Source organism: Terrapene carolina, unplaced genomic scaffold (assembly GCF_002925995.2).
Source record: "Terrapene carolina triunguis isolate 2854851 unplaced genomic scaffold, T_m_triunguis-2.0 Scaffold33356, whole genome shotgun sequence".
Lineage (NCBI taxonomy): Eukaryota > Metazoa > Chordata > Testudines > Emydidae > Terrapene > Terrapene triunguis.
This window is the reverse complement of record NW_020697707.1, coordinates 3311123-3335388: the sequence shown is the minus strand read 5'-3', so window position 1 is coordinate 3335388 and position 24266 is coordinate 3311123. Positions and strand designations below refer to the sequence as shown.

The following is a 24266-nucleotide window of genomic DNA, read 5'->3' as shown; positions in this document are numbered from 1 at the left end:
GTAGAGCAGTCAATGGGTAGAAAAACAGTACTGCGCAGTTGCCAATGGACTTCAATCCTGACATAAACACCACTATATTTATTCTTACTGGGCCTCACCTGAGCAGAGTGTAGATTTCATTTTACTTATGCCCTTGGTAAGATTTGAACCCAAGTAGCCACAGATGAAAGGCTAGTTGCTTTAAAGAAATGTACATTACTGGATCGTTAAATACAAACACATGATTTCTCAATTGTTATTGTGAGAGATGGCTAGCTGTGACTTACCGAGAATACTACTTACAGAAAGCGATTAACTCCAGAGGTACTCACCTGTGGAAAACACCTCAAGAGAAGGTTGACTGCAATGATCTAAGGAATACCATCACCTCTTTTCATTAAAATGCTCGAGTGGATTTCACAGAAGGCCCTAACCATTATCACTTCATATACATAAAGATGTGCTGACCCAATACAGGATACACAAGATCTGTAATTACCATTAGAACATAATTGTCTGACCAAAGTGAAGCTTTCTTTAGGAGTACTATTCTTCATAAGGAAAATCAGGTTAAGCTAATATAATAAAGGCTGTGTTAAGCCAATATTCCCAACTTACTAAAATTCTACTTACTTGAATCTGTTGAAATTTGGGCATCTTTCACTGACCCTTGTGTTAAGCCATCAACATCCTCATCTTCATCTGTGGAAAGAAAAGTTTCGAGGAGATGGTTACCTTTCCATTGCACAAAATAATAGTTGAGTCTTACTTAAAAATAATTTAATGGAAGTATCAAAGACAACAAAAGTCACAGGGGGAGGATACACTACAGCAACGACCACATTTCCTCTTCCAATACTTAGCTTTTTAAAATTAAAATCACTACAATATCCCAATGAATGTAGCAGTGTAACACACTGACAATAAGGATTAACATGTAACCACTGTGTGGGTCATAGGCTCAAATTCTCTCACGGATTGTCTCAATATTACTACTTGCAAATTTAATTCCTTTCTCGGCCTGTCATGTCTGCCTATGAATTAAAAATAGACTTTCTGATAATAAGTTTTAAACTACGATATTGTAACAGGAATCAGAGTATTAAATGCTGTCCGATCAGATGTATCGATTTAATAAAGATAATTCCAGAACTGAATAGTTGCAAATAACACAAGTTTTTGTTTGTCAAGCTCTAGAAGAGGAAACTTGAGTTGATTTATTACTTAAAACTGGGAGCCAATGTATTAGATGATATTTACAGTTTATATAGTCAAATGTTTAATGCTGACAAAATAATTAAGAGGAAATTACTGACCTGTGATTTTGCTTCTCTGAAGGTATCATCCTGACTGAAATCCCACTCCTGTGTCTCGCTTCTCTAGTGCGAGACAGATGGAACTCCTCTTGACAGATTTGGTTCTCCAAGAGCAGCAGTAGCAAGGTGGAATACAAGCCAGCCCACCATACTGAGAGATAGACATGTAGCCTCCACACAGTTTAACTGCTGCCCTTGGAAACCTCCAGTCAATTACTGACTGCGTGATTGGCCAAAAAAAAAAAAAAAAAAAAAGTCAGCCAAAAAAAAAAAATGATTAAAAATCTGATTTAAGAAGAGATGAAAAAAAAACCGAGGCCCCCAAACTCTGCTTCAACAAAGATAAACCTCCAGACTTTGGGGAAAAGTGGGTGAGTGAGTGAGAATCCTGATATAATGATCGAAGGGGTAGCCGTGTTAGTCTGGATCTGTAAAAGCAGCAAAGAGTCCTGTGGCACCTTATAGACTAACAGACGTATAGGAGCATGAGCTTTTGTGGGTGAATACCCACTTCTGTATTCACCCATGAAAGCTCATGCTCCTATACGTCTGTTAGTCTATAAGGTGCCACAGGACTCTTTGCTGATATAATGAAATCCTCAAAGAAGCAAAATTACAGGTTATTAATTTTCCCTTCTCTAAAACTACCATTTACTGGGATTCTCACTACTGGCGAGTAAACGACTTGACAGATCTCTCAGTGAAGAGTTATAGTAATGTTTCAACAGGTAGAAAAACAAGTTCCAGTCTACTTAACCCCTCCCTGGTTCCTCCTCCTCTCCTTTCCCTATTTATGTTTATGTAGGTCTTTTCCTATTTTCTTACTGTAACTCCCACCCAAATGTGTTATGTCTTTACCGGTGTGTCTGGTCTTGCAGCTTTGACAAATTGTAAGACTACATAATTCTCTTTGAGATCCCATGAAGCGTGTAGTATTCAGGAACGTATACAAGCTACAAGTCATTTGCCTTTTTGGACTTTCCATGGTTTGGTTTTATTATAAAAATCAATACAAAATGAATCGCCATACCGAAGGCCAATGCCAACAGTGTTACCAGCAATGGTGTTTTGGAGATTATGGTTTTTAATAAAGGAGGGATCCGACATTTGCCCGTCACCACCACAAGTAACAACAGTAGCATCCTGCATGATGAATTAGAACCAAAATTCAATAAACTGTATAGCCTTGATACAGGACAACTCCGAAGAAACAAAACAGAGAGCTTAGACTTTCTCCCTTAGAAAGGAATTCTGAAACATGGAGACCCTAAAACAGAATTCCTTCTGGACTCCAAGCAAAACCGCGTTGTGAAAGCACCGAGCGCGCAACGAGCCTGCCTTAGGTATGTCTGGGATGGAAATATCCTTTGCTGTGATCAAGCCTTGACAGGCCAGCCACATCACAGCCAGGCAAAAAGCAAACCGTTAGACATGGCTGCTTATCAAGTCGGTGCAAAATGTAAAAGCGTGATGGTCTTTCTAAGGCGTTAGTCAGCTCTAGTTAAAGACCTAAGGACCTCTGAACCTCAAGCATTTAGACAGGATGGGCATTCAGGCATGGGAAACAGACTGTGGGAGAACAGGTCATTAAGGTGGAACTTGATCACCACTAGAGAGGAGCCGCAAATGAGTTTGTAGCGCCAGCTTATCCTTCGGAGATTTGGTATAGACTGGAATGAACGCTTGCAGGGCCTGAAGCCCACTCACTCAGATACAGTCACTACCACCGCTGAAGTGGCCGTTCACGTAAGGAATTAAAACTCCTAGGAACCAGGTGGTTCAAGAAGGAGCTTTCCAGCCTGAAAAGGAACAAGAGGGATGGAAGGAGCGAGCATCCCCATGGTCACCAACAACAGCCTGCAAATACCACTCTCCCCTGGAGGAAAAGAGGTGGGAACAGTTCCCTGTACCCACCATCTGCCACAGCCCCTACCCCGGTCTGTCCTCAAGTCCAGTGGGAGCAGAGCTGGCATCTATACCCCGTGCCGCGGGGCCTGCCACCCATGCCAAGGGAAATGAGCAGGAAGGTTCTGCACTGTCAACAAGGACTTGCACAGGATTTTATGTAATGTTTAGGCAATTTAATATCTACCTTTGTATACCAGACTGCGTTGGCAGGTATGTTCCTACCAGGGGCCAGGCAGCGGGCTCCGGAGCTGGGATGCACTGCGACACCATGGTCTCAAATGATGATCTGAGGCCAGAGACTCATTCTGAGGGGACCAGTTTTTACCCTGTAAAACTGCGTTGAAAACCACTCTTGCCTGAGCCGATATGGTGCTGTTATGATAACTGAAATTCCGTCACTCCTGGGCTTTGAACAGACCTTGATACAAGAGGTGTCAGTGGAGAAACATATAGCACCATCCTCCGTCAGCAAATGAGGAAGGTACCTTTTAGTAGTAGTAATAAAAGACTGGTAGATCCTGGTTTACGTCGGACGTGAGGCAACTCATCTCCAGCATCCCTCACTGGAGGAAGGGGTAATCCGATCTGCCACGCCCCAATCCAGAAGACATTCAGAAGGATGCGACACAGATCAACTCAAGCTGACTGTGATCATGTGGGCCTTCCTTGCTAGGTGTATGATAACTTGTGAGAAAATGCCCACTCTGGCCTCCTGAAGGCTTTCCCAATACACAGATTGCTCATTTGACTCAGGACCGCCTTTTGGAATACTAGGTCTCTTACAATCCTTAGCAGATTTATGACTGACCTTATCAGAGTAACTGGTGAATGACAATTGCTGGAGAGACCAAATTCCCTTGGTGTAGAGTTCCACTGTGTGAGCTCCCTAGACTAGGCAGGAGATAGCCATGGCCACATAAGTTAGGGAGGTGGTGTTTGGAATCTCTCATTGCAAACTGTCCCTGGACAGCCACCAAGTCAGACTTGCCCAGAGGTTCTCTGTTACGCAGGGGCAGTGTAAAAAGGCCCTGTATTGCTTGTGCGTCCTCTGGTGTCTCAGCTCCACAAAGGTTAAACTCAATGTGGAGATGTGCTACAGGTGTTGGCCAGGAGAGCCAGAATTTGCAACATGGAGTGAGTTGCTGCCTCCTGATTCTGACCATTGCCCCCCATCAGACAGGTGACGTATCGCACCCAACCCCTGGCGGGAAGGCTGGACATGAGCTGGGTAGCAGGGCTCGTACACATTCCAATGGTCAATCTGGGATGAGTTGAGGTTTTGGGTGAGTTACCACAAACTCTGGTGACTCCCACACTCCAGTGGTGACACACGCTGATCTGACACCCAACTGAATGAGGTCCTCCATCATCAACCAACCAAATGGAGGAACACCTCACTGCCAGCCTGGCAGAGTGGCCCCAACTATTCCCAAGCATTTAATGACCATCCTTCCCTGAAGACTAAACAAGGAACTAGCAGAATAGCTCTCCTGTAACAAAACAGACACCACCAGTCCTTGAGAAGTGCCCATAATATGCACGCAAGCCTTAGAAAGAGCCACAGCAAATAGCCAGGCCCCCTTCTCTAGGGAAGGCAGCTCCCAGAGTGACCATCTTGAATTTTTCCTTGACCAAATAAGCAGCTCCCAGCCTCCTCAGTCAGGAAGGTCCTGACCAGCTATGCACCCGGGATCCTTTCACAAACCCTTTAGTCCTTGGTGCTCGCTGACAGGGAGCGTGGGACCATTCCATGATTGGTGTTGATGCAGAGTGCTCTGCTCTGTGGGGTTCTGAGTTGCTGCAAAAGCCAGCATCCAAAGCAGATTCCTTAGCCTTCCTGGGAGAAGGGATCTGAAAAGTGAGTTAAAGGTCCAAAAGCACAGAGTGACAACCCGCTCCTTGGCACTCAGAAATGACACTTCCACTTGCTCCCCAAACACGTTACCTCCAGTGGAGGGTCGGACCTGGGAGTTGTGCTCGCAGGATGGAGAGTGCCAAGACAATGCACTGAGCCCCAAACACTGACAGGAAAGTACCATCAAGGCACCCAAGTGTTCAGAGAAAAACAGGGGCCAATGCGCTGAACAAAGTGTTTCTGGCAAAAGCTCTCCCATGGCCATCGTTCCGGAGAGCCAGGCCTGACTCTACTGGAAAGGTTTCCTGCCGTGCTTCAGAAAGTCTGGGGAGAAGAGCTGAAGCAGCAACGGCAGAAGCCTAGCTCCTTTGCTGACCAGCCAAGAAGAAAGTGTCCGGTGAGGCCCAAGGCAGCTGTTCAGGTTAGCAGGTGGTGCGCAAATAGACGGGGGAGGGCGATTGGCTTGCTCTCGCAACTGCACAACTGTCGCCTTAGTGATCAACAGTCTTTTGAAGCCTGCGGAGCACTACCAATCTCAGGCTGGGGAGCTGAGACCCAGGAGAGAGAATCCTGGCAGCTGGGTCATATCTCTACAGAAGAGACTTTTCAGAGCCTCACTCTATATCCTTTGTCTACATGGGCTGGAGCTACAAAACATGGATGTGAATTTCAAACACCCCAAAGTTTGTGGTTTGGTTTCACTTATTAGAGAGTTGCGGGAATAATCCATAAAGTCCATATCCAAGTGCAGTTACTACTAACACCTGCCCCCCACCAAAGGAAAGTGGCTTTCAGGTCTGGTGCTGTGGTGGGGGCCTCACTGTTGGTTGTTGGATGTTCTGCTTTCTGTGCTTTGAACATGCAGAGTTAATGACATGAAAATGTACCCTGTTAAAATGTATTCAGGCAACTTGAATTTGGGTAATGCAACTTTGTATAATGAGCATATATAATCCTAAGTATTAAAATGGAGAAAACCTTTGTCTGTCACCTAATGTAACAAACCTAGTGACTAGAAGCGGCAATTGTTAACATACTAGTCTTTCACCCATAGAGATCTGGGTTCAAATTTCACCTAAAAATGACCTGCAAATAAAGAACAATGAATATTAAACTTGTGAGGTTTTTATTAAATGATGTATGAAGGCATTCTGAAAGGATGACATCACAAGAGGAAAATTACGGAATACTGAACTAGAGGATTTTTAATCAGACAGTTTTAAAGTCTGGTTTTTGTTAATTCCAATTTAATGACTAACATTTTTGAGAATGGAAGACTTTGTTAAAGATTAAACACTTAACATTATTCATTGTCTGAGACCCTGAACAAGCCCTCCAGCAAAACCAGGGAGGTCCAGAGTAAACATTCCTGATATTTCTAAAATAAAAAACAAGTAGGAAAAAATCATTAAAACCACTCGGTTTTCCAGCATTTTATGAACATCATAAAAAAGCAACAAAGGGTACAAAACCAGTTATTAAAAACCACACATTTGCAGGTCACTTTAAGTCATAAGTGAATCTATGTTAGATGGTCCTTACCAGTTGTGTTTCACTGCATGGTTTTTGTAATATAGATAAAAGTCCACTAAAAACTAGCTTGTCTGCTCAAGAGAGGCTACGATAGCTGGGAAAGTGTAGGTCAGGATTGAGGTCCATTACCAAAGACGCTGGGGTAATATTACAGCTTGTGCATGTATTACAGATGACTCTAGCTAGTGATAGCTATTAAATACCAAGATACACTCAAATGTTCAACACCACAACAGTAAACTCACGTCCAACTTGTCAGGAAGCTCTGAAGGAAACAAGTTTCTAACATTTTAACCTCCCAAGACTGGCAAAGTTTGGTGTATTTAGCTTCCCTTTCAGTCTTAATGTACAAAAATAATTTCTAAGTAAAAAAGGTAAGTTTACATTTGGGATGTTTGAAATGTAAAGCACAAAAAGAAAGAGGGCAATGGCATAAGAAAAGGCTTGCTCCTGAAAACTAAAGTAAATAAGGAATACGCACTCTAGGTGGCAGCAAAATGTTATCCTACAAATTAAATCCCTTCCACGTTAAAAGGACAAATGTTTAATTACAAACAGGGAAAGCAAAACATTTACTAACATGAGCTGCTAAATAAAAGTAGCATTTATATCAATGATTGCTTATATCATCAGCATCAGTAGCCTAGTTAGTCAAAGACGACTCCAGTCTACAGTTTCCACAATACACACTACAACTGTTAAGTTACTAAATGTATGTGAGGTGGAGGGGAAGACATGTTTGATTGAAAAAGGTGCTTAAAATGCAGTTTCTTTCTCCTCTGCCGTCCCCCCCGTATATGGAGATTTATTTTTCCTATAAATGCAGAAGCAATATACTGCTGCTTCAGCTCTGGAATAACAGAAGCTACAGGCTAAGACATGATTTTGCTCACAAAAAAACTGGTCCTCTCCTTCATAAAAAATGTCCTATGTTTGTAAATATACAATCATGTTATGTGCAAGTTGGAACTAAGCTTTCTTTAGAACATGTTATAGCAAGAAAACCAAGGTACCTACATATTTATTGTCAAACTCAGTAGAACTGATGCCAAATAGTCAAGCAGAAACAAGAATTCAGCAGGCTCTGTATTTAGAATCCATATCATGTAGCAGAAGTAGCAGCCTTAGCTAGTAACAGATTAATATTACATCCTCAAAAAAGACGTACTACATGATCAGCAACCTTAAAAGATTCAGTTCAGTATTGATGTAAAACATAGTAACTCCACATATTCAGCACTCTGTTGGATACCGTTTTCAGAGTCTTTACCTGGTTCTGTTTGCAGGCTCTCTGATATTCGAAAACAGTGCATTTTGCTGAAATTGCGAGAAACTAACCGCACACAATTCGGCGGAAGAATCATATTCCTTAATCTTCCAAAAGTACATTCTGGTGGTACAATAATGTAGCAAGAAGCATGAGCCTATAAACAGAAACATCATTAAACACTTGTCAAACCTCAGACATTAAATTTGTAAAAAAATTAACTCACTGTAACAAAATAGGCAGTGGCCTTGCAAACCGTGCTGGAACCAATTCATACTTACTGTAAATTGGTCCACCTCCTGTGCAATGAATGGAGTTGCAGCCACTTACATCGGGTTTGATTTTAACTCACTATATTTTTATTGACATAACAGTGAGAATTCGTAACATGTGACAACACTCTTTAAAATATTAAAAACATTCTACTGAAATCTAAAGTTTTACCTACATTGACATAAAGGAACAATAGTAAGATTGTTTTGCATCGGAACCATTGGATTTTGCATTCTAGTGGTATTCACAAGTGGGAAGATGATCAAAACATGGACGCTCGTGTAATAATTAATAGGTTACCCTGTAGGAAGTCGGGGCTGCGATTTCCTCCTGGGGTTTTTCTTCCATTGACAAATTCAGGAATTGTCCTTTCTGAAGCTTATGTCATCAGCCCAGACCCTTGAGTAAATTTCTGCCTTACATTTATTCTAGACCATCTATTATCCTTGGAATCAGCTAATGGTAAATACATATGACAAACTGATGAACAGAGCCAATAAAAGAAGTTCGCAAAATTTTTTAAAAAAAATTAAAGAAAAAATGGTGATCTGTGTTATTTCAGTTATTTGTTTTTTAAAAGTATTTTTGAATATCTAAATAATTCACATAAAATATACCTGAAACACTGAATAATTGTTAATCCTTAAGATACAGGTAAGCTTGCGATTGTAACTTAGTGTGGCAATTCAAAAATACTTTTGTTTTTAATTATTAAATATGTTTTTCACTTCCTATCCCCTAACGATTTGCGTGTTATTTCTAGGCCCTGTTTCTGCATTTCACCCTCTAGGTGACTAATGATGGATGCAGTGACCCCTATTCTACACAGTAGGTTGTATATCAGTTTTAAGTCTGTAACCAGTTTTGGTTCTCTTCTGGATGAGAGGATACTTTTGTTGTATGGGAATCAAACATTAGCAGTACAAAGGGATGACCACAAAATCAAATACACGTTAAGAAATGTTGGGAACAATCTCCGGGGTTCAACAACATTCCATGCTGAAAGGGAACACGAGCAGGTTAGAAGGAGGGATTCTATGTAATCAGCATAAATCTTTGTTTCTTTTTACAATTCACATCAATAATACAAGGACTAACTGGTAATATACTGAATGGGTGAGAACCACAAGACAAGAAATGGAATAGCAGCCATGTACTGAATGAAGAAGCATCAGTTAACTATGCAGTGTTTGTACCCCAAAGAATCCTGTTAAGACACAGCATTAAGAATTTCTTAATTTTATCCGCTTATTTTAAAATTCCTCCACTTTGGAAACAAAAGGAAACAAACCCCAAACTTACTTTCGCTCTGATTTATCGAGTGTCGTCCAACAAATTCATGGCCAGTTTTAAATACATCAAATTAACCAGGCTTTTATTTCCACAGACATGCCCAATACCGTTTACATACCAGAATGCCACACCACTCACACCTCATGCCAGACAGCACCTCCGAAGAGCCACAGGTTTTCTTGCAGACCTCACAGCGAGCACTGGACGAGAGATTTCCCTCCCTCCAGTGATGATGGTATGTGTCCTGAGAAAATGGATCAATCGATTGTATTATACCGAATGGCAAATACAACCGTGTCCCTACATTATTAATTTACAATTAACCCTAAAGGCTTTAGGAAAAACATCACAGAATGTTGTGCATATTTAATGTAATTAATATATAAAATATTTAATTATTTTCCTATTGAAATATGGAGTAAGCAAGTTTGCAGCAGGCCATTAAAATCCCACAGAAAATCTAGGATAAAGAAGTCTCACTGTCCCATTTTCCTGAGCATTGTAATGTTTAGTTCTGTAATAAATGCATCAACTTAAGGAAAAATATTTGGCACTTACATAGCACTTTCCATCCTCACAGCCCATTACAAATCTTAGTTCTCCAAATATTCAGAGAGATTAGAATTAGCACTTTACAGTTTAAAAAATTGAGGAGCAAACGTTAAACATTTTGTCTGAGACATAAGCAGCAGCCAGCCTGAGGAATGGGTTTAGAGATCTCAGAAATGTGTGGCTTCTATAATAACTCTCTGTGTCCTTGGGGTGTGTCACATTGCTCAAAAGCTCAAAATGCAGAAAAACCACAGGAAAACGATAAAAGCCAAAAACCTCACATCAGCTGTGGGTGAACACTTTTCACAAACTATCACTCTATGTCTGCCCTATCAGTCCTCATCCTCAGAGGAAACCTGCACAGTCCTTTCAAAAGATGAGCCTGGGAGCTTAAATTCATAACTTTGCTAGACACTCAATATCATGGCTTGAAAAGAGACAGTATAGTTATGACTTATTACAACTATCTGTATCCACTAACACACACACACACACACACACACACACCCACCCATCTTCCTTCTTCCCCTAACTGCAGGGGTGTTAACAGGCCACTTCACTTGGAATGGTCCCTTGAAATATGTGTTAACCACTTATGCTAAACCATCTGTTCCACCTTGTACTTAGCTGTGACACTCTGAGTACATTTCCCAGACCTGAAGAGCTCTGTGTAACCTCGAAAGCTCGTCTCTCTCACCAACAGATGTTGGTCCAATAAAGATATCACCTCCCCCACCTTGTCTCTAATATCCTGAGGCCGACATGGCTACAACACTGCAGACAGAAATATTAATTTTTATTTCATGTTCTATAAACAGTCCACAATGTATTATTCTTACACTAAAGCTCTACACAGCAAATGACTTTGCATTTGATCTTTGGCACCTATAGCTACTACAATAACAGACCCTTTCAAAATGCCTCGTCAGTTTTCAGTACGAGAGAGAGAAGGCCGAACATTTTTAAAAGTGGTGCTAAAAGCTACGGGACTACTAACACCCCATTTAGGCTTGATTTTCAGAAGTGCGCAGCATTCAGCAGTAACTGTTACTCCCATGGAAGCTGCCGGCTGCTCAGCACTTCTGAAAATCAGGCCTCAATATCCACTTAATTACCCTAATTTTCAGCAGCCATCTTTTAAAGTTTTGGTCACGAAATCTAAATTAACTGAAGTACAACAGGGAGAAGTGCAACAGCTATACAATCAGTTGCCCCTTCACAAAGAGGACACTACAGTTTAGAAATGATCCATCAGTATGAAGGGCACATTGTATTTTGATGGTAATTATATTCGTCCTGCCAACAGGCTTGTACTGTTAGCATGACAGTTTCTCTAAAAATGGTTCACATCATGAGAAGCAAAAAAAAATACGAGGCAGAAGCAGCCTCGGAGAGAAGAGGGAATTTCCATTTCCCCATCACCGGATTGGTCTTTTGTTTTTTAAATAAAGCCCGAGATTTTCTGAACATCCCTGGGTATGTTCAACTTGAGCTCCACCAAGCATGTCTAAAATTCAGCAGCAACAAACTGCTCTCCACTGGACAAATGTCAGTAACACGTTAGAAAACAAAAAGTAGCATCAGTTCACAACAAAATCCAATAATATACAGGATGTATTTTTCTGTTCCTTATACGTAGGGAACATATCTACCAAAACACTATCACTCACACATTAAGCCACACAACAGAAACTGGAGGAGGATGTTATTGGGGGAGGGGGAAGGATTCAGGTTTGTTTTACATTGAAAGTAACTGATTGTACTTCATACTCTGTTCTAGCCACACAAGTTAACACTCACATGATCCTGATGCCCATCTTGATGGCACTGACGACAATCGCTGCAAGCAAACGGGAGACAATCTGTATGCACGTGTAGTTCACACACTGAAAGTAAAAAATTAAACAGGAAATGTCTTTAGCACCCAGGTTTGTTTTATTTTCCTATCTCCCCACATAGCATTTCTCATGCCTTTTACTGTTCAGCAAAGACAGGCAAAATGCAAGAAGTTTATCTGTATTATGGTGCGTGTTATTCAATTTACTTTGCATTTAATTGATGCAACTATTATTTAACTGAAAAAGCAAGTATGTAGGAAGGCAAAGCTAATTTTGCGCTTAAGTGATTTAATTATTTCTTCCAATAAAGATAAGAACACCAATTGGCTAGTTTACTATAAGGATGTCTATAGTCTGATTCAAAGAAACCAGTCCTCTTCCCTAATATAATCACCTCTCTCACCTTAAACTGGAAATTTTGCTTTAACAAAATGAGAAAGTAGAGTTCAGGAGACCCCCATTAATAGAAAGGGCAACTTTCTCTATTTTCTATAGCTGAAAAATAATGAAGTCCTAAACACAGAAGAGCGGTAGCCAACCACCAAGTCGTATCCCCAAATACTCTGACATCGCAGGGGGACAGGAGGCAGTCAGCTGTAGACATTCCAAAAATCACATCTTCCAAATCCTCCACTCTGCCTGACTCGGGGTCTCAGTAGAGGTCCCAGGGAATGAACAGACATGGAGTCTAACAAAGTGTCCCTCCAAAGCAGGGTGAGTGTAGCGTACTGGGACACTGAACTGTTAATAGTGTTGTACTGCACGCTTGTAACCTGATGCCTAAATAAGGGACAGGCTTCCTCCTTGCCACATCCTTAGCTGGCCTAGGAGCAGACAGTAAACACACACACACACACACACCGGTAATGGAGTGTGGAGGAGTTTGCGCTGCCGCTGCCTCTACAGTATGTTGTACCTGTTCGTTGGGAACCAGCGATCCATCATCAGGACCATTACTCCAGCACCTTTAATGACAAGTCTAAAGGACCTGAAGAGTTCATTAGGAGCGTCAAAGAGTTCTTGTAGCACCAAAAGGAAATATTTTTCCATGTGCCTCTGTCTAGCTTGTTAGGTTACCCAGGAAACCTAGATCACCTTTCCACTGAATATACACAAATACCGTGTGTGCAATACACAAAGAGAGATTACATTAGACAACCCAGATTCATAAGTGGACTCTAACAGCCAGGCAGCAGAATTTAACCCAGGGACTAACATCTGAAATGACCCATTTTGCTGTCAGATGCCAACTTGGATTCCTTATTTCAACTTGAATATATTCTAGAAGAAAAGGGGCATATCCATCCCAAATAGGAGATCTGGTCCAAATCTCTTTGCACTCTATATCCTAATCTCCATCTTAATGTCAAGAGACAGAAAACCGGAGTGTGGGAGGGGGTTTACCGCCTCCCCTTATGCCAGATGTTTTAGAAGTCAGATATGTCCAGCTGTTAGATTTCCACCAGAAGATGCCTTACTGTGGCCTATGAAGATTTGGATAAGTTTTCCTTTTGGACCAAAAGTAGTATTTTGATTTCCTAAAGGCTGACCTGAAGCTTCAGCTATAAAGGAGAGGCCACTGGCCCATCAGCAAAGTGGAATTCCAAGTTAACAGCTTCAACAAAATGCAACAGAACTTGAATGAACTGGAATGACAAAGTTCTGTAATGACCTCCTTAACAAACACACATGTTAATGTAACAAAACGGATAAAAATGCTGGAAGACACACCCCAAACGTAAAATTACACAGGGACAAATGGCCATGAACCTATCTGGAAGAAGAAGAAAAAGAAAAGAAAATTAGCTACGTTGTAAACAGAACTGTTCTTTAAAAGTGAGCATTCTGGGCAGACAGCAACATTTGTCTCTTCAAATAAATCAAAAACATGAATCTCAGGATTCCACCAAGCCTGCAAACCACCTCTTTCTGTAGCATTCAAGGAATCCATTGTTCCAACCACCTCACACAACTCTGAGAAGAATTCCAGGTCTGACACCGGAGGTCAGCCACGCTGACAGCCATTAACAATGACAGTCATGCTTTCTACAAGAATCATCAAGTTACCCATTCTGCAAACTTAATTTTAAAAGTGCTCTATAAGCAGTAAGAAATAAAGTCAACAAGCACATTCTAGCTAATTGTAGTTCTACACACGGCTGTGGCTGTAATTCCCCATTGCACATAAGCAAAGACTGTCTTATGTTTAAATCTTCAGGAGAAGCAACATTTTTTTTCTTTTCTGAAAAGAATCCTTCTGAAAACTGCTATAATAAGGTAGTAAGTATGAGATCCCTAAATAGATTAAGTACTTCCTAACTTGACTACAAATCTGCCACAAAAATTACTTGGTAAAAAAAAGATATTGTGCAGTTCCAGGGTTGTTATTTGTCAACAATTTTTTTTTTTAAAATACACATTTGATAAGGAAAATGTTGACAGTTTTGTAAATTCAACCTGGGCTTAGAGACAAGCTGAGTTCTTTCCATCCACACATCACTACCAGTAATAAAGTTTCTGCAAACCAAATCATGATTTCAGTGAAGTTACACAGGCGTAGCTGATTGGAACATAGCAACAATTCTGTTGTTGGTACACTCGGTAAAGTACAATCTGCAGCTCACGCAGCAAAGCTATGTTGGCTCTGTATTATTAACAGGAGTAAAAGCTGGAAACTGCATTGCAGATGGCAGATCTGCCTCCAAATTCTGAAAAGAACGGATTTGTTGAGTAGGAAGGGGACAGTTTAGAGACAGCCACTTTCATAAGAGAAACAGTCTTTAAAAAGCAAGATTTAGAAATGACTGGGGAGAACTGTTAATGTCTCAACTTCAGCCCAGGAGCTTAGGGTCAGAACTGAGCAGCGTTTAGGGCTCTTTCATAATGCATATTTTGATTGTTTAGTTTACAACTGAAGGCCAGTATCTGCAGAAAGGTAGAGGAATTGGTCTGTCAAATACAAAGGCAAGTCATCAAATCAAAACTCATCTCAAGCTATAAGTGCCTCTCTGTCAACAATACCATTTCTTTGAACTAGTCAATATGAAGACCATCAAAAGAGAACACAAGTTTTATCACCCAATTAAAAAAAAATCTTTAAAACTAACTTTATAAAGCTTTTTTCTGATGCTGCTTACAAGGGTCTTCAGAATGGGCCCAAGACTATCCAACATGACTCTAGGTTCATCCCTATTCCCTCTTCCCTCCATGTACGCTCCAACCTATTGTCTCTTCAGTTTCTGCTCTCCTGCCATGCATACAGGGGAACACTAGAGCAGGGATAAAGTTTTCAGCAGTGCCTTTCCGACTCCCAGTGACTTTCATTTTTGAAATGGCCATGTCATTCATGAACGGCATGGCCATGTGTGAGTTAGGCAGGTTGCCCCAAACAAGTGCCAACGAAGCCTTCAGACCAACATGTATTTGGTTTATGGCACTTTTTACAGAAAGCTACTTCGGAACATTTTTAGAGTAGAATTATTTTTAGTGATACTATTTTCATGTCCCTTCAGGTGCCCTGATCAACAGACAGTGATTGAAAAGTGAGAATATGTTAAAAGCAGTCTAAAATAGCTTTTCTGTCAAAAGTGTTGGTATTTATTTAAGTCCCAGTATCTCATAAGCCTTCAGGGGTAGGTGTTCGTGCTACACACTAACAGAAAGCTCAGAATCACATTTCTCCGAGGGGAGGAGGCTTGCTTTTGGGCCTGTCACTGACCCGCAGCAGCGTCAACAAAAATTCAAGGACCAGAGTAAAATCAGGGGATGGAATCCACATTTGGTGAAGAGACGTATGTTTGCATGTATTTTTGTTCCTTGTTTTTACAGTAACTGTTTGAAGGTACTCGGTAGTTTGCAATGTTAGTTCAGACACAAAGATTATTGGACAGAACGCAAGTGAAGCAGCCCAGAGTACAAATTAAGTCGAGCTTATCTCATAAATGTAAAAAGAAAGGAATTTATCTCGGGGTTATTATTAGCATACGTTATATATCTTTAGAAATACACATATATCTATTTTTATGTGACACAACATGACTGTGCATATACACGTTTTAAATTACCTTCACATCGAAATGCAAGGGACTCTAACTGCTTTCTGCACACGGTGCAAAACTTTCTTTTGTAATGTCCCGGAGGTCCAAAACAATGTGCAACTGGAATCTGTCAATGAAAATATACAGGGTACATCTTTAACAATCACTGTCATAGCAATAACTATTAAGAAGAATTCTAAGTCATTGAAACTTCCTTTGTATACTATATCCTGCAATACATGACTTTATACTATGTGCACCCACAGAAACGGGGAGGAACACAAATTGAAAACAAATACGCTCGTTTTATTACAAACACCCAGGCATCTCCAAATTTAAAAAGTGAAACAAGAAAAAAGTGGCACTAATGAGGTTTTATTATTGAAATAGCACCCAAAGGCTCCAATTATTATCAGGGTCCCACGCAGAGACATGGTCCTTGCCCTTAAGAGTATTTGAACAGACAAGACAAAACACAAACAACATACAAGAAAAATGCCAAAAGATGCATATATATCCAGTGAATAATCTTTTTAAAAATGAAAGATTTTCCTCCATCCCACTATGCTCCATGTCTTTTCGTTCATCTCAGTTCCATTGCTAAATAACTAACCAAGGGTGCTCTCTCCACATGGCCCTCCCAAGGCGCAAACTGACCATTACCCAAAAGAACAACTTAACGTTGCAATGCCTGGACAGCAAGACACCCATGCCAAACTGCCGCAGTCACAGCTTGAAGATCCCTTATTACAGCGAGGTGGAAGACGACCAGATTGTGTAAATTACTGTGCTGAATCACAAGGATGGATGTATCAGTATTATTGCGACACTGGAAGCCAAATCTGTGGCTTGGCTCAAAAATTGCTCAACTTCCCAATGGACAGTGGTATCTCAAGATTCTGTTGCTATGGACAACACTAACAGGTTTAACATAACATTTTTAGTGTCGCTATACTCTTCTTATAAAGTAATGCAACAAAAATCTAATTATTTCTCTCACATATCGATGATTGCTGCTAGATCGGAAGTGCAGGGCCAATGGAAAAAAGCACGGGTGGAATTTCATCTTCCAATACAGTAGGAAAAATGCCTCAACAGTGTTAAACAGTCTTTTAACACTGCATCTTCCTATTCATGACACAGTCTGGATCTAGTAACAATAACTACAGCTGAACCTTGGGACTGAGTCTTTTCTTCAGGTGATACCAAACAAACAACTACAGACAGGAATAAGAACATAAGAACGGCCATACTGGGTCAGACCAAAGGTCCATGTAGCCCAGTATCCTGTCTTCCAACAGTGGCCAATGCCAGGTGCCCCAGAAGGAATGAACAAGTAATCATCAAGTGATCCATCCCCTGTCGCCCATTCCAAGCTTCTGACAAACAGATGGTATGGACGCCATCCCTGCCCATCCTGGCTAATAGCCATTGATGGACCTATCCTCCATGAATTTATCTAATTCTTTTTTGAACCCTGTTATAGTCTTGGTCTTCCCAACATCCTGTGGCAAGGAGTTCCACAGGTTGATTGTGCGCTGTGTGAAGAAATACTTCCTCTTGTTCGTTTTAAACCTGCCACCTATTAATTTCATTTGGTGACCCCTAATTCTTGTGTTATGAGAAGTAGAAAATAACACTTCCTTGTTTACTTTCTCCACACCAATCATGATTTTATAGACCTCTACCATATCCCTCCTTAGTCGTCTCTTCTCCAAGCTGAAAAGTCCCAGTCTTATTACTCTCTCCTCACACAGAAGCTATTCCATACCTCTAATCATTGCCCTTTTCTGTACCTTTTCCAATTCCAATACATCTTTTTTGAGATGGGGTGAACACATCTGCACACAGTATTCAAGATGTGAGCATGCCATGGATTTGTATAGAGGCAATATGATATTTTCTGTCTTATTATCTATCCATTTCCTAAGGATTCCCAACATTCTGTTCGCTTTTTAGACTGCTGCTGCACATTGAGTGGATGTTTTCAGAGAACTATCCACAATGACTCCAAGATCTCTTTCTTGAGTGGTAACAGCTAATTTAGACCCCATCATTTTATATGTATAGTTGGGATTATGTTTTCCAATGTGCATTACTTTGCATTTATCAACACTGAATTTCATCTGCCATTTTGTTGCCCAGTCACCCAGTTTTGAGAGATCCCTTTGTAGCTCTTTGCAGTCTGCCTGGGACTTAACTATCTTGAGTAGTTTTGTATCATCTGCAAATTTTGCCAACTTTACCCCTTTTTCCAGATCATTTCTGAGTACGTTGAACGGTACTTGTTCCAGTACAGACCCCTGAGGGACACCACTATTTATGAATGAAAAGTGAAAACACGAAATGGAAAATTTAAAAGGATTCTTATTTATGTATTTAATCCACACTCTGGAGACACTAGTATTTGAAGTAGCATATTCCCGTCTCCTTAGTACGCTCATACAATAAGCCAGAAGTGCAAATGTCTCTTTTAGACTTTAGAATTCAAATGATTGGTGTCACAAAGTTCAGGTATAATTTAGGTTAATTACGTTGTAAAATTTCAAATGTACAATTTTATATTACACACAGTGTGCCTCTTGAATTGAGTAATCCACGTACCCTTCATGACAAGCTACAACATCACATCATTTATCATCATCTATGGCTCCATGACAATTAGCCTTGTCACATTCTGATAAAAAACTATCTGAAGTATATTTGGAACAACATTTCACTACGACATTGCACAATAAAAATCATTTCCAGTAAAAGTGTGTTAACAGCAGCTTTTAGATGATGAGCTCACACAAATACCACATTTCCATGCTCACTCCAGCAGACCACCCCACAGAATTATTAAGCAAGATCTGACTGTTCCTTGAGTATTAGGATTTTCCTGTATTTGCTAGCAACAATCTGAAATTGATCAGAATCACATCATTCCAGTCAGTTTCTAAAGGGTTTGCACTGGGAAGCTCTAATATACCAGAACACAGTCATGATTATGCTAAGCAATTCTATTCCAGAAATGTTCATGACAAAGTAAGTGAAACAAAGGTTTGTCAGTCGCAGGATGGGGAAAGAGATCCCAGGTGATTGGATGGGTGCAGAATGATGGGACAGAAACTGACACATAAATGAAACAAGGGATGGGGAAATCAAAAACAAAGTAAAATACTTTTTTTTTTTAATTGCCGGAGCAGATTCCTAACATGAATTGTTGATCTCCTAATCTGAATTAATTCAGGTGGACAAAAGGGGGAAAGAAGATGATGATGATGAAAGGATTCCCTCCCTAAAGGCAAGAATACAACTGAAACACTGTACTTAAAACATATTCCCAGGTATATTAAAATCATGTTTTCCTCACACTAAAGTTATGACCATAGATGCATAAATGTCAATATAATTCCCACGGCAACCATAACTCACAGCCCTGCGCATAGGCACTAGTTTTTAAATCTTCTATTATGACATAAAATGGCACTTTGGTCAAGTTATGATGATTCCTATAAGTATACATGTATACACTGTAATTTCACATTTCCTAATATGTGTGTGTAACATCTCAACCACAAGACTGTATTCACATTAGTGCTGGTCAAAAATGTTCGGACGGAACACTTTTCTGTCAGAAAATGTCCATTTGACGGAAGCTAAACGTTCTGCAGCAACAGAGAATCATAGAAATGTAGGGCTGGAAGGGACCTCAGGAGGTCTAGATGTCCAGCCCCCTGTGCTGAGGAAGGACCACGTAAACCTAGACCATCCCTGATGAATGTTTGTTCAGCCTGTTCTTAAAAACCTCCAATGATGTGATTCCACAACCTCCCTTGGAATCCTGTTCCAGAGCTTAACTATCCTTAGAGTGGGAAGTGTAATAGCTAGTGTAAATCTCCCTTTGCTGCAGATTAAGCCCATCACTTCTTGTCCTGTCTTCAGGACAATCCCTTACCAGGGAAGGTCTGGTGATGAGCTTGTAGTCCAAGTCCTGAAATAGTACTCATTTTGAAATGAGATTCAGTAGCTGTATTAATATTGTGCATTAAAAGCACGGGAGATGGCTTACATGGTCACAAAGAGAGTTGCAATTTCTTGGTTCTCATCAATTACTGAGCTGCTTTTCCAGTTCGATGACACTAAAATCAATTTGTACAGAACGATAGAGAAATTTTATCCATGAAATGCCATTAAAAACGTCTAAGTGCCAATATAGTCCTGACCAAACCTCTATCGACACAAAGGTCAGTGTTAATGCTTATTTCAATTTATACCTTGAAATGCCCTTGAATACCCAGTTTACTTATGAACAGAGTATTCCCTAATTCTTCATTTCAGCATTTTGTTTCCAGCCATAACTCATGAAGACATCTGAGTACTGTCCTTTGGATACTGTCTTGCCGTGTAACTGGATATTGTCTTGCTGGATTACTTACTATACCGTATAGAAATGTAGCGTACAATATAAACAAACTGCTTTTACCATCATCAAATGGCTCTGCTTTCAATAATCTTCAAAGGCCTTTTGTTGCTACCACTATAAACACTATCCTTTACTATGATTAACCTTATTTTCTTCTACATTTATATGATTTACCGACCACGGCACTTCTAAATTATGTTAAAAATTCTTCCTATCGGGTGGCTGAGATGCAAACTACTGTTCATAAAGTAAAATCAAGAGTATTGTGTAGACAGAAACATGAACCGGTATTTGTGGTACGGGGATGACCATTCTGTTTTCAGCTATCTACAGCAGCTGTACTTGCCTTTTCTAATTCTGCTAGGAATTTTCCAATTCTCTTAACCTTTGCTCTACAGATAAGCTCCCAACAACGCCACGCATAGTTGCGTCTAGCCTACAAAACACTCTCAAAAGTATATACCCAGTCAAAAGCCTTAAGGCTTTGAAAGCATTCTCCCTGGAGAACAATGTGTTATTGGAATGTTAGCTTTCCAAAAATTAACATTACATTAGATTGTAAGCTCTTCAGGGCAGGGCATTACAGTGTTGTGAAACTGGGGACAGGAAAAATCAAACACTGTCTTGCCAGTTGTTTGCAAAGCACTTGACACAATGGGGCCTGTTTGGTGCCATCGGAAGCTGCTAAGATACACTATTAAATAATGAAAAAACAAAGTATGCGCAAAAGTCTGGAAATTCTCAGCTAAGATTCAAACAACCGACTTAACATGGTTGCCGTACTCCAAACCACTATCTGCTTTCGAAACAGACTTCCATTAGCTGCCACATGAAGAAAGTGAATTCTATATATTTATTCCACAATAATGGGGAATAATAGGGAAGGCCGACTGGCCTCGCTCTTATTTAAGGAACTTGGTTTTCTCCTGTGAGTGCTGAAAGTCATCACATCATCATGACAGCCAGTTCTCAGCCTGCCAGCGGGGAGAGCTAACTACCAGCACCACAAAGACCTGTATTGTATTCCCTTCTCTTGTATTATCTTCTGCCCACGGTTTCTCTCTTTCTTCCTAGCCTATCTCACTCCTGGCTTTTCATTGAATCCTTAAGTCAACTATACTGCAGTCATCCAATCCTGCCTTGTCTAAGGAGAAAGGATCCAACCAGATGACAGCCCTGACCGGATCATAACTAACCAGGGTCAAAGCAGCAGGTGTCTTGGTTGACTACCCAGCCAAAGCATCCACTCATAATTAACCAGTGATCCAGTGTTCCAAAAATATCAACCAAAGCCATATTTCACCCATCTTTTCTACCCTGACTCCCCTCCACCTTTAGTCTGCCTGCTTGTTAAGAACAGGATAAGTAGATGCCCTTCACATCAGGACAGAGTAAAATTAACCTTTGCCTTTTCATCAAAGAAAGGCTGTTCTGAAAATAAGAGACTGATAGTTTGACACCAAAAGGAGAGAGATTTTGATAAGGTCTAAGTCTGTTTCACATCATCACTCAACCACAGTTTCAATATAAATGCTTGTTTTAATTTCATGTTCTTTCTTGTGTTTAATCAATAAACTTTCAATATGAATGAATACTTTTGGTTGTTTGCTAAGTAACTGAGTAAAACCAAGGGCTCTGTTTAACAATAACCCAGAACCCACCTATTGCTGTTTAATGTTGGACAGTGAAAGAGTTCATGAACACCTTTAACTCTTTAGGCGTTTAAGATCGTTATCAATACAACATGTCTTTAACAGAGGAAAAGGACTAGGAAATATTACATCTATGCAAAGTGGATGAATTAACATTACTTGAAATAATCTTAATCTTCAGAATTTTCCTGACTTTTAAAGGGCTTGATCTCATAACAAAAACAAAACTCCAAACACCCAACAATCGGCAGAAGTCTCCTTTTTCCAACTTCTTCCCCCACCAGGCCATTTCCTCTTTCAGACGATTTCTAATTTGTTATAGCTAGGGCCCTACCAAATTCACGTCTGTGAAAAATGCGTCACGGACTGGGAAATCTGGTCTCCCCCATGAAATCTGGTCTTGTGTGCGCTTTTACCTTATACTATACAGATTTATTTCTCAAACTGGGGGTCCTGACCCAAAAGAGGCTTGGGGGGAGGGGCTGCAAGATTATTGTAGGGGGGTTGCGGTATTGCCACCCTTACTTCTCCACTGCCTTCAGAGCTGGGTGTCCGGAGAGTGGCAACTGCTGGCCAGGCGCCCAGCTCTGAAGGCAGCGCCCCGCCAGCAGCAGCGCAGAAGTAAAGGTGGCAATACCATACCATGCCATCCTTACTTCTGCGCAGCTGCCTTCGGAGATGGGTCAGGACTCCTACAGTTACAACACTGTGCCATTTCAGATTAAATAGCTGAAATTATGAAATTTACTATTTTAAAAATCCTATGACCGTGAAATTGACCAAAATGGACCGTGAGTTTGGTACGGTCCTAGTTATAGCCTTTTATTTTTCACCCCAGGATTACTTACCTTAATTGCCCCTTGTGAAAGAGCTGAAGGTCTTTTGAACAGCCAAATAAGTCACATCAACTGCTTCTCCTTTATCCACTATTTTGTTGAGATGCTCAATAAAATTCTAGTTTACTGTTAGGGTACAAAATACCTTAACAAGATCTCGATCACATCATGCTCAACTAGGTGTTTTAGAATGGTCTTTAATTAATACTTCAACCAATATACCTGATACTGAAGTAACACTCACTGCTCTAATTCCCAGAATAACCCCCAAGTGCCCTTTTAAAAAAGTAGGTAAGTTTGCTATCCTCCAGTCTAGAAGCTGGTTTTAATACATGATATCTTATATTTTTAAACAGACTAGCCACAGGAATGGGAGACATGTCTAAATCCCCAGGACTGCTTTGAAAATCATAACACTCTCGCCCCCAGTTTCTTCAGAACTCTTGGATGAATGCAGTCTAGTCCTTGTGACTACCTGAAGAGCTCTGTGTAGCATGAAAGCTTCTCTCTTTTACCCACAAAAGTTGGTCCAATAAAAGATATTACCTCACCCACCTTGTCTCTTTGCTATTCAATTTATCATTTTATTCCAGTATTTCTTATTTTGACATTTCAGTCTCTGTTAGTGCCTCATCTGGAAAGAGTAAAAGTCTGGACTAGATGTCAAGTCCACATCCTATGTGTGGGAGACTCTTTCACAGAAATGATTTAGTTTCTCTACAACATTCACATCTGCCTTGGTTGCTCCCTTGACGCAGTGGTTGTCCAGGGGACGCCTTCCTGCTTCTAATATACCTCAAGAATTCCCTGAGTTTTGATTTTTTTTTTGTGCGTGTATTTGTTAGTTTTCTCTCCAAATTTTCTTTGCTTTCCTAGTTTCCATCTTACCAACCACCACTGTTGTTTTCTATTGACTTCACTTGGTCTGGATTTTTATTTTTTGAAAAGTAGGCTTAGTTTGAATAATCTCTAATCTTGTATTTTAACTATACTGGGTTTTAGCTTGCCTTCCTGCTTTCTTTTTGGTTACCTTCTGTAACTGCTATTTATTTATTTTTATAAATTGGTCTAAAGAACACAAATAGTCTCCATGCTGAGTAACTATGTTAATTTCACCACTTTTCTTGGGACAAGAAGAATGCAAGTTAAAAGCAATTTCTGGTAAAAAGTCCAAAGTCTTTCTCATATAAATTTTGTAATCAAACAAGAATTAACATTACAAAGGGGTGGGAACATATCTCAGGACAGGAAACAGATGAATACAGTTAAAATTAGCTAATATAGCCAATTCCCAAAATTTCTATTGTGGCTGATGCAAGGGAAACAGTATAAATCTGTACATTACTTCACTGTATCAGAAGCAAAGGTATTCCTACAGTTGACCCAATTTGTCTGAAATGTGTCATACAAACAGCAGATTAGACCCACTGTTGGTGGTAGTTCTCAAGGGCAGCCTTGCAATTGGAAAGCTTATGGTCAATTTCATGCAGTCTGAATACACAGGTCCCCCTAGACCCTA

At 40.3% G+C, this 24266-nt stretch overlaps 1 protein-coding gene across 1 annotated transcript in view; it reads right to left on the bottom strand.

The window, feature by feature from the left end:
- Window positions 1-24266, bottom strand: part of LOC112111174 (diacylglycerol kinase theta) — a 95080-nt gene that overhangs the window by 58724 nt on the left and 12090 nt on the right. The window contains exons 3-7 of the mRNA XM_026663337.1: window positions 15879-15978; window positions 11777-11862; window positions 9543-9668; window positions 7862-8015; window positions 613-681 (exon numbers count right to left, since the gene is read on the bottom strand). Coding sequence (XP_026519122.1) covers window positions 613-681; window positions 7862-8015; window positions 9543-9668; window positions 11777-11862; window positions 15879-15978 — 535 coding nt within the window. The remainder of the gene's footprint in view (window positions 1-612; window positions 682-7861; window positions 8016-9542; window positions 9669-11776; window positions 11863-15878; window positions 15979-24266) is intronic.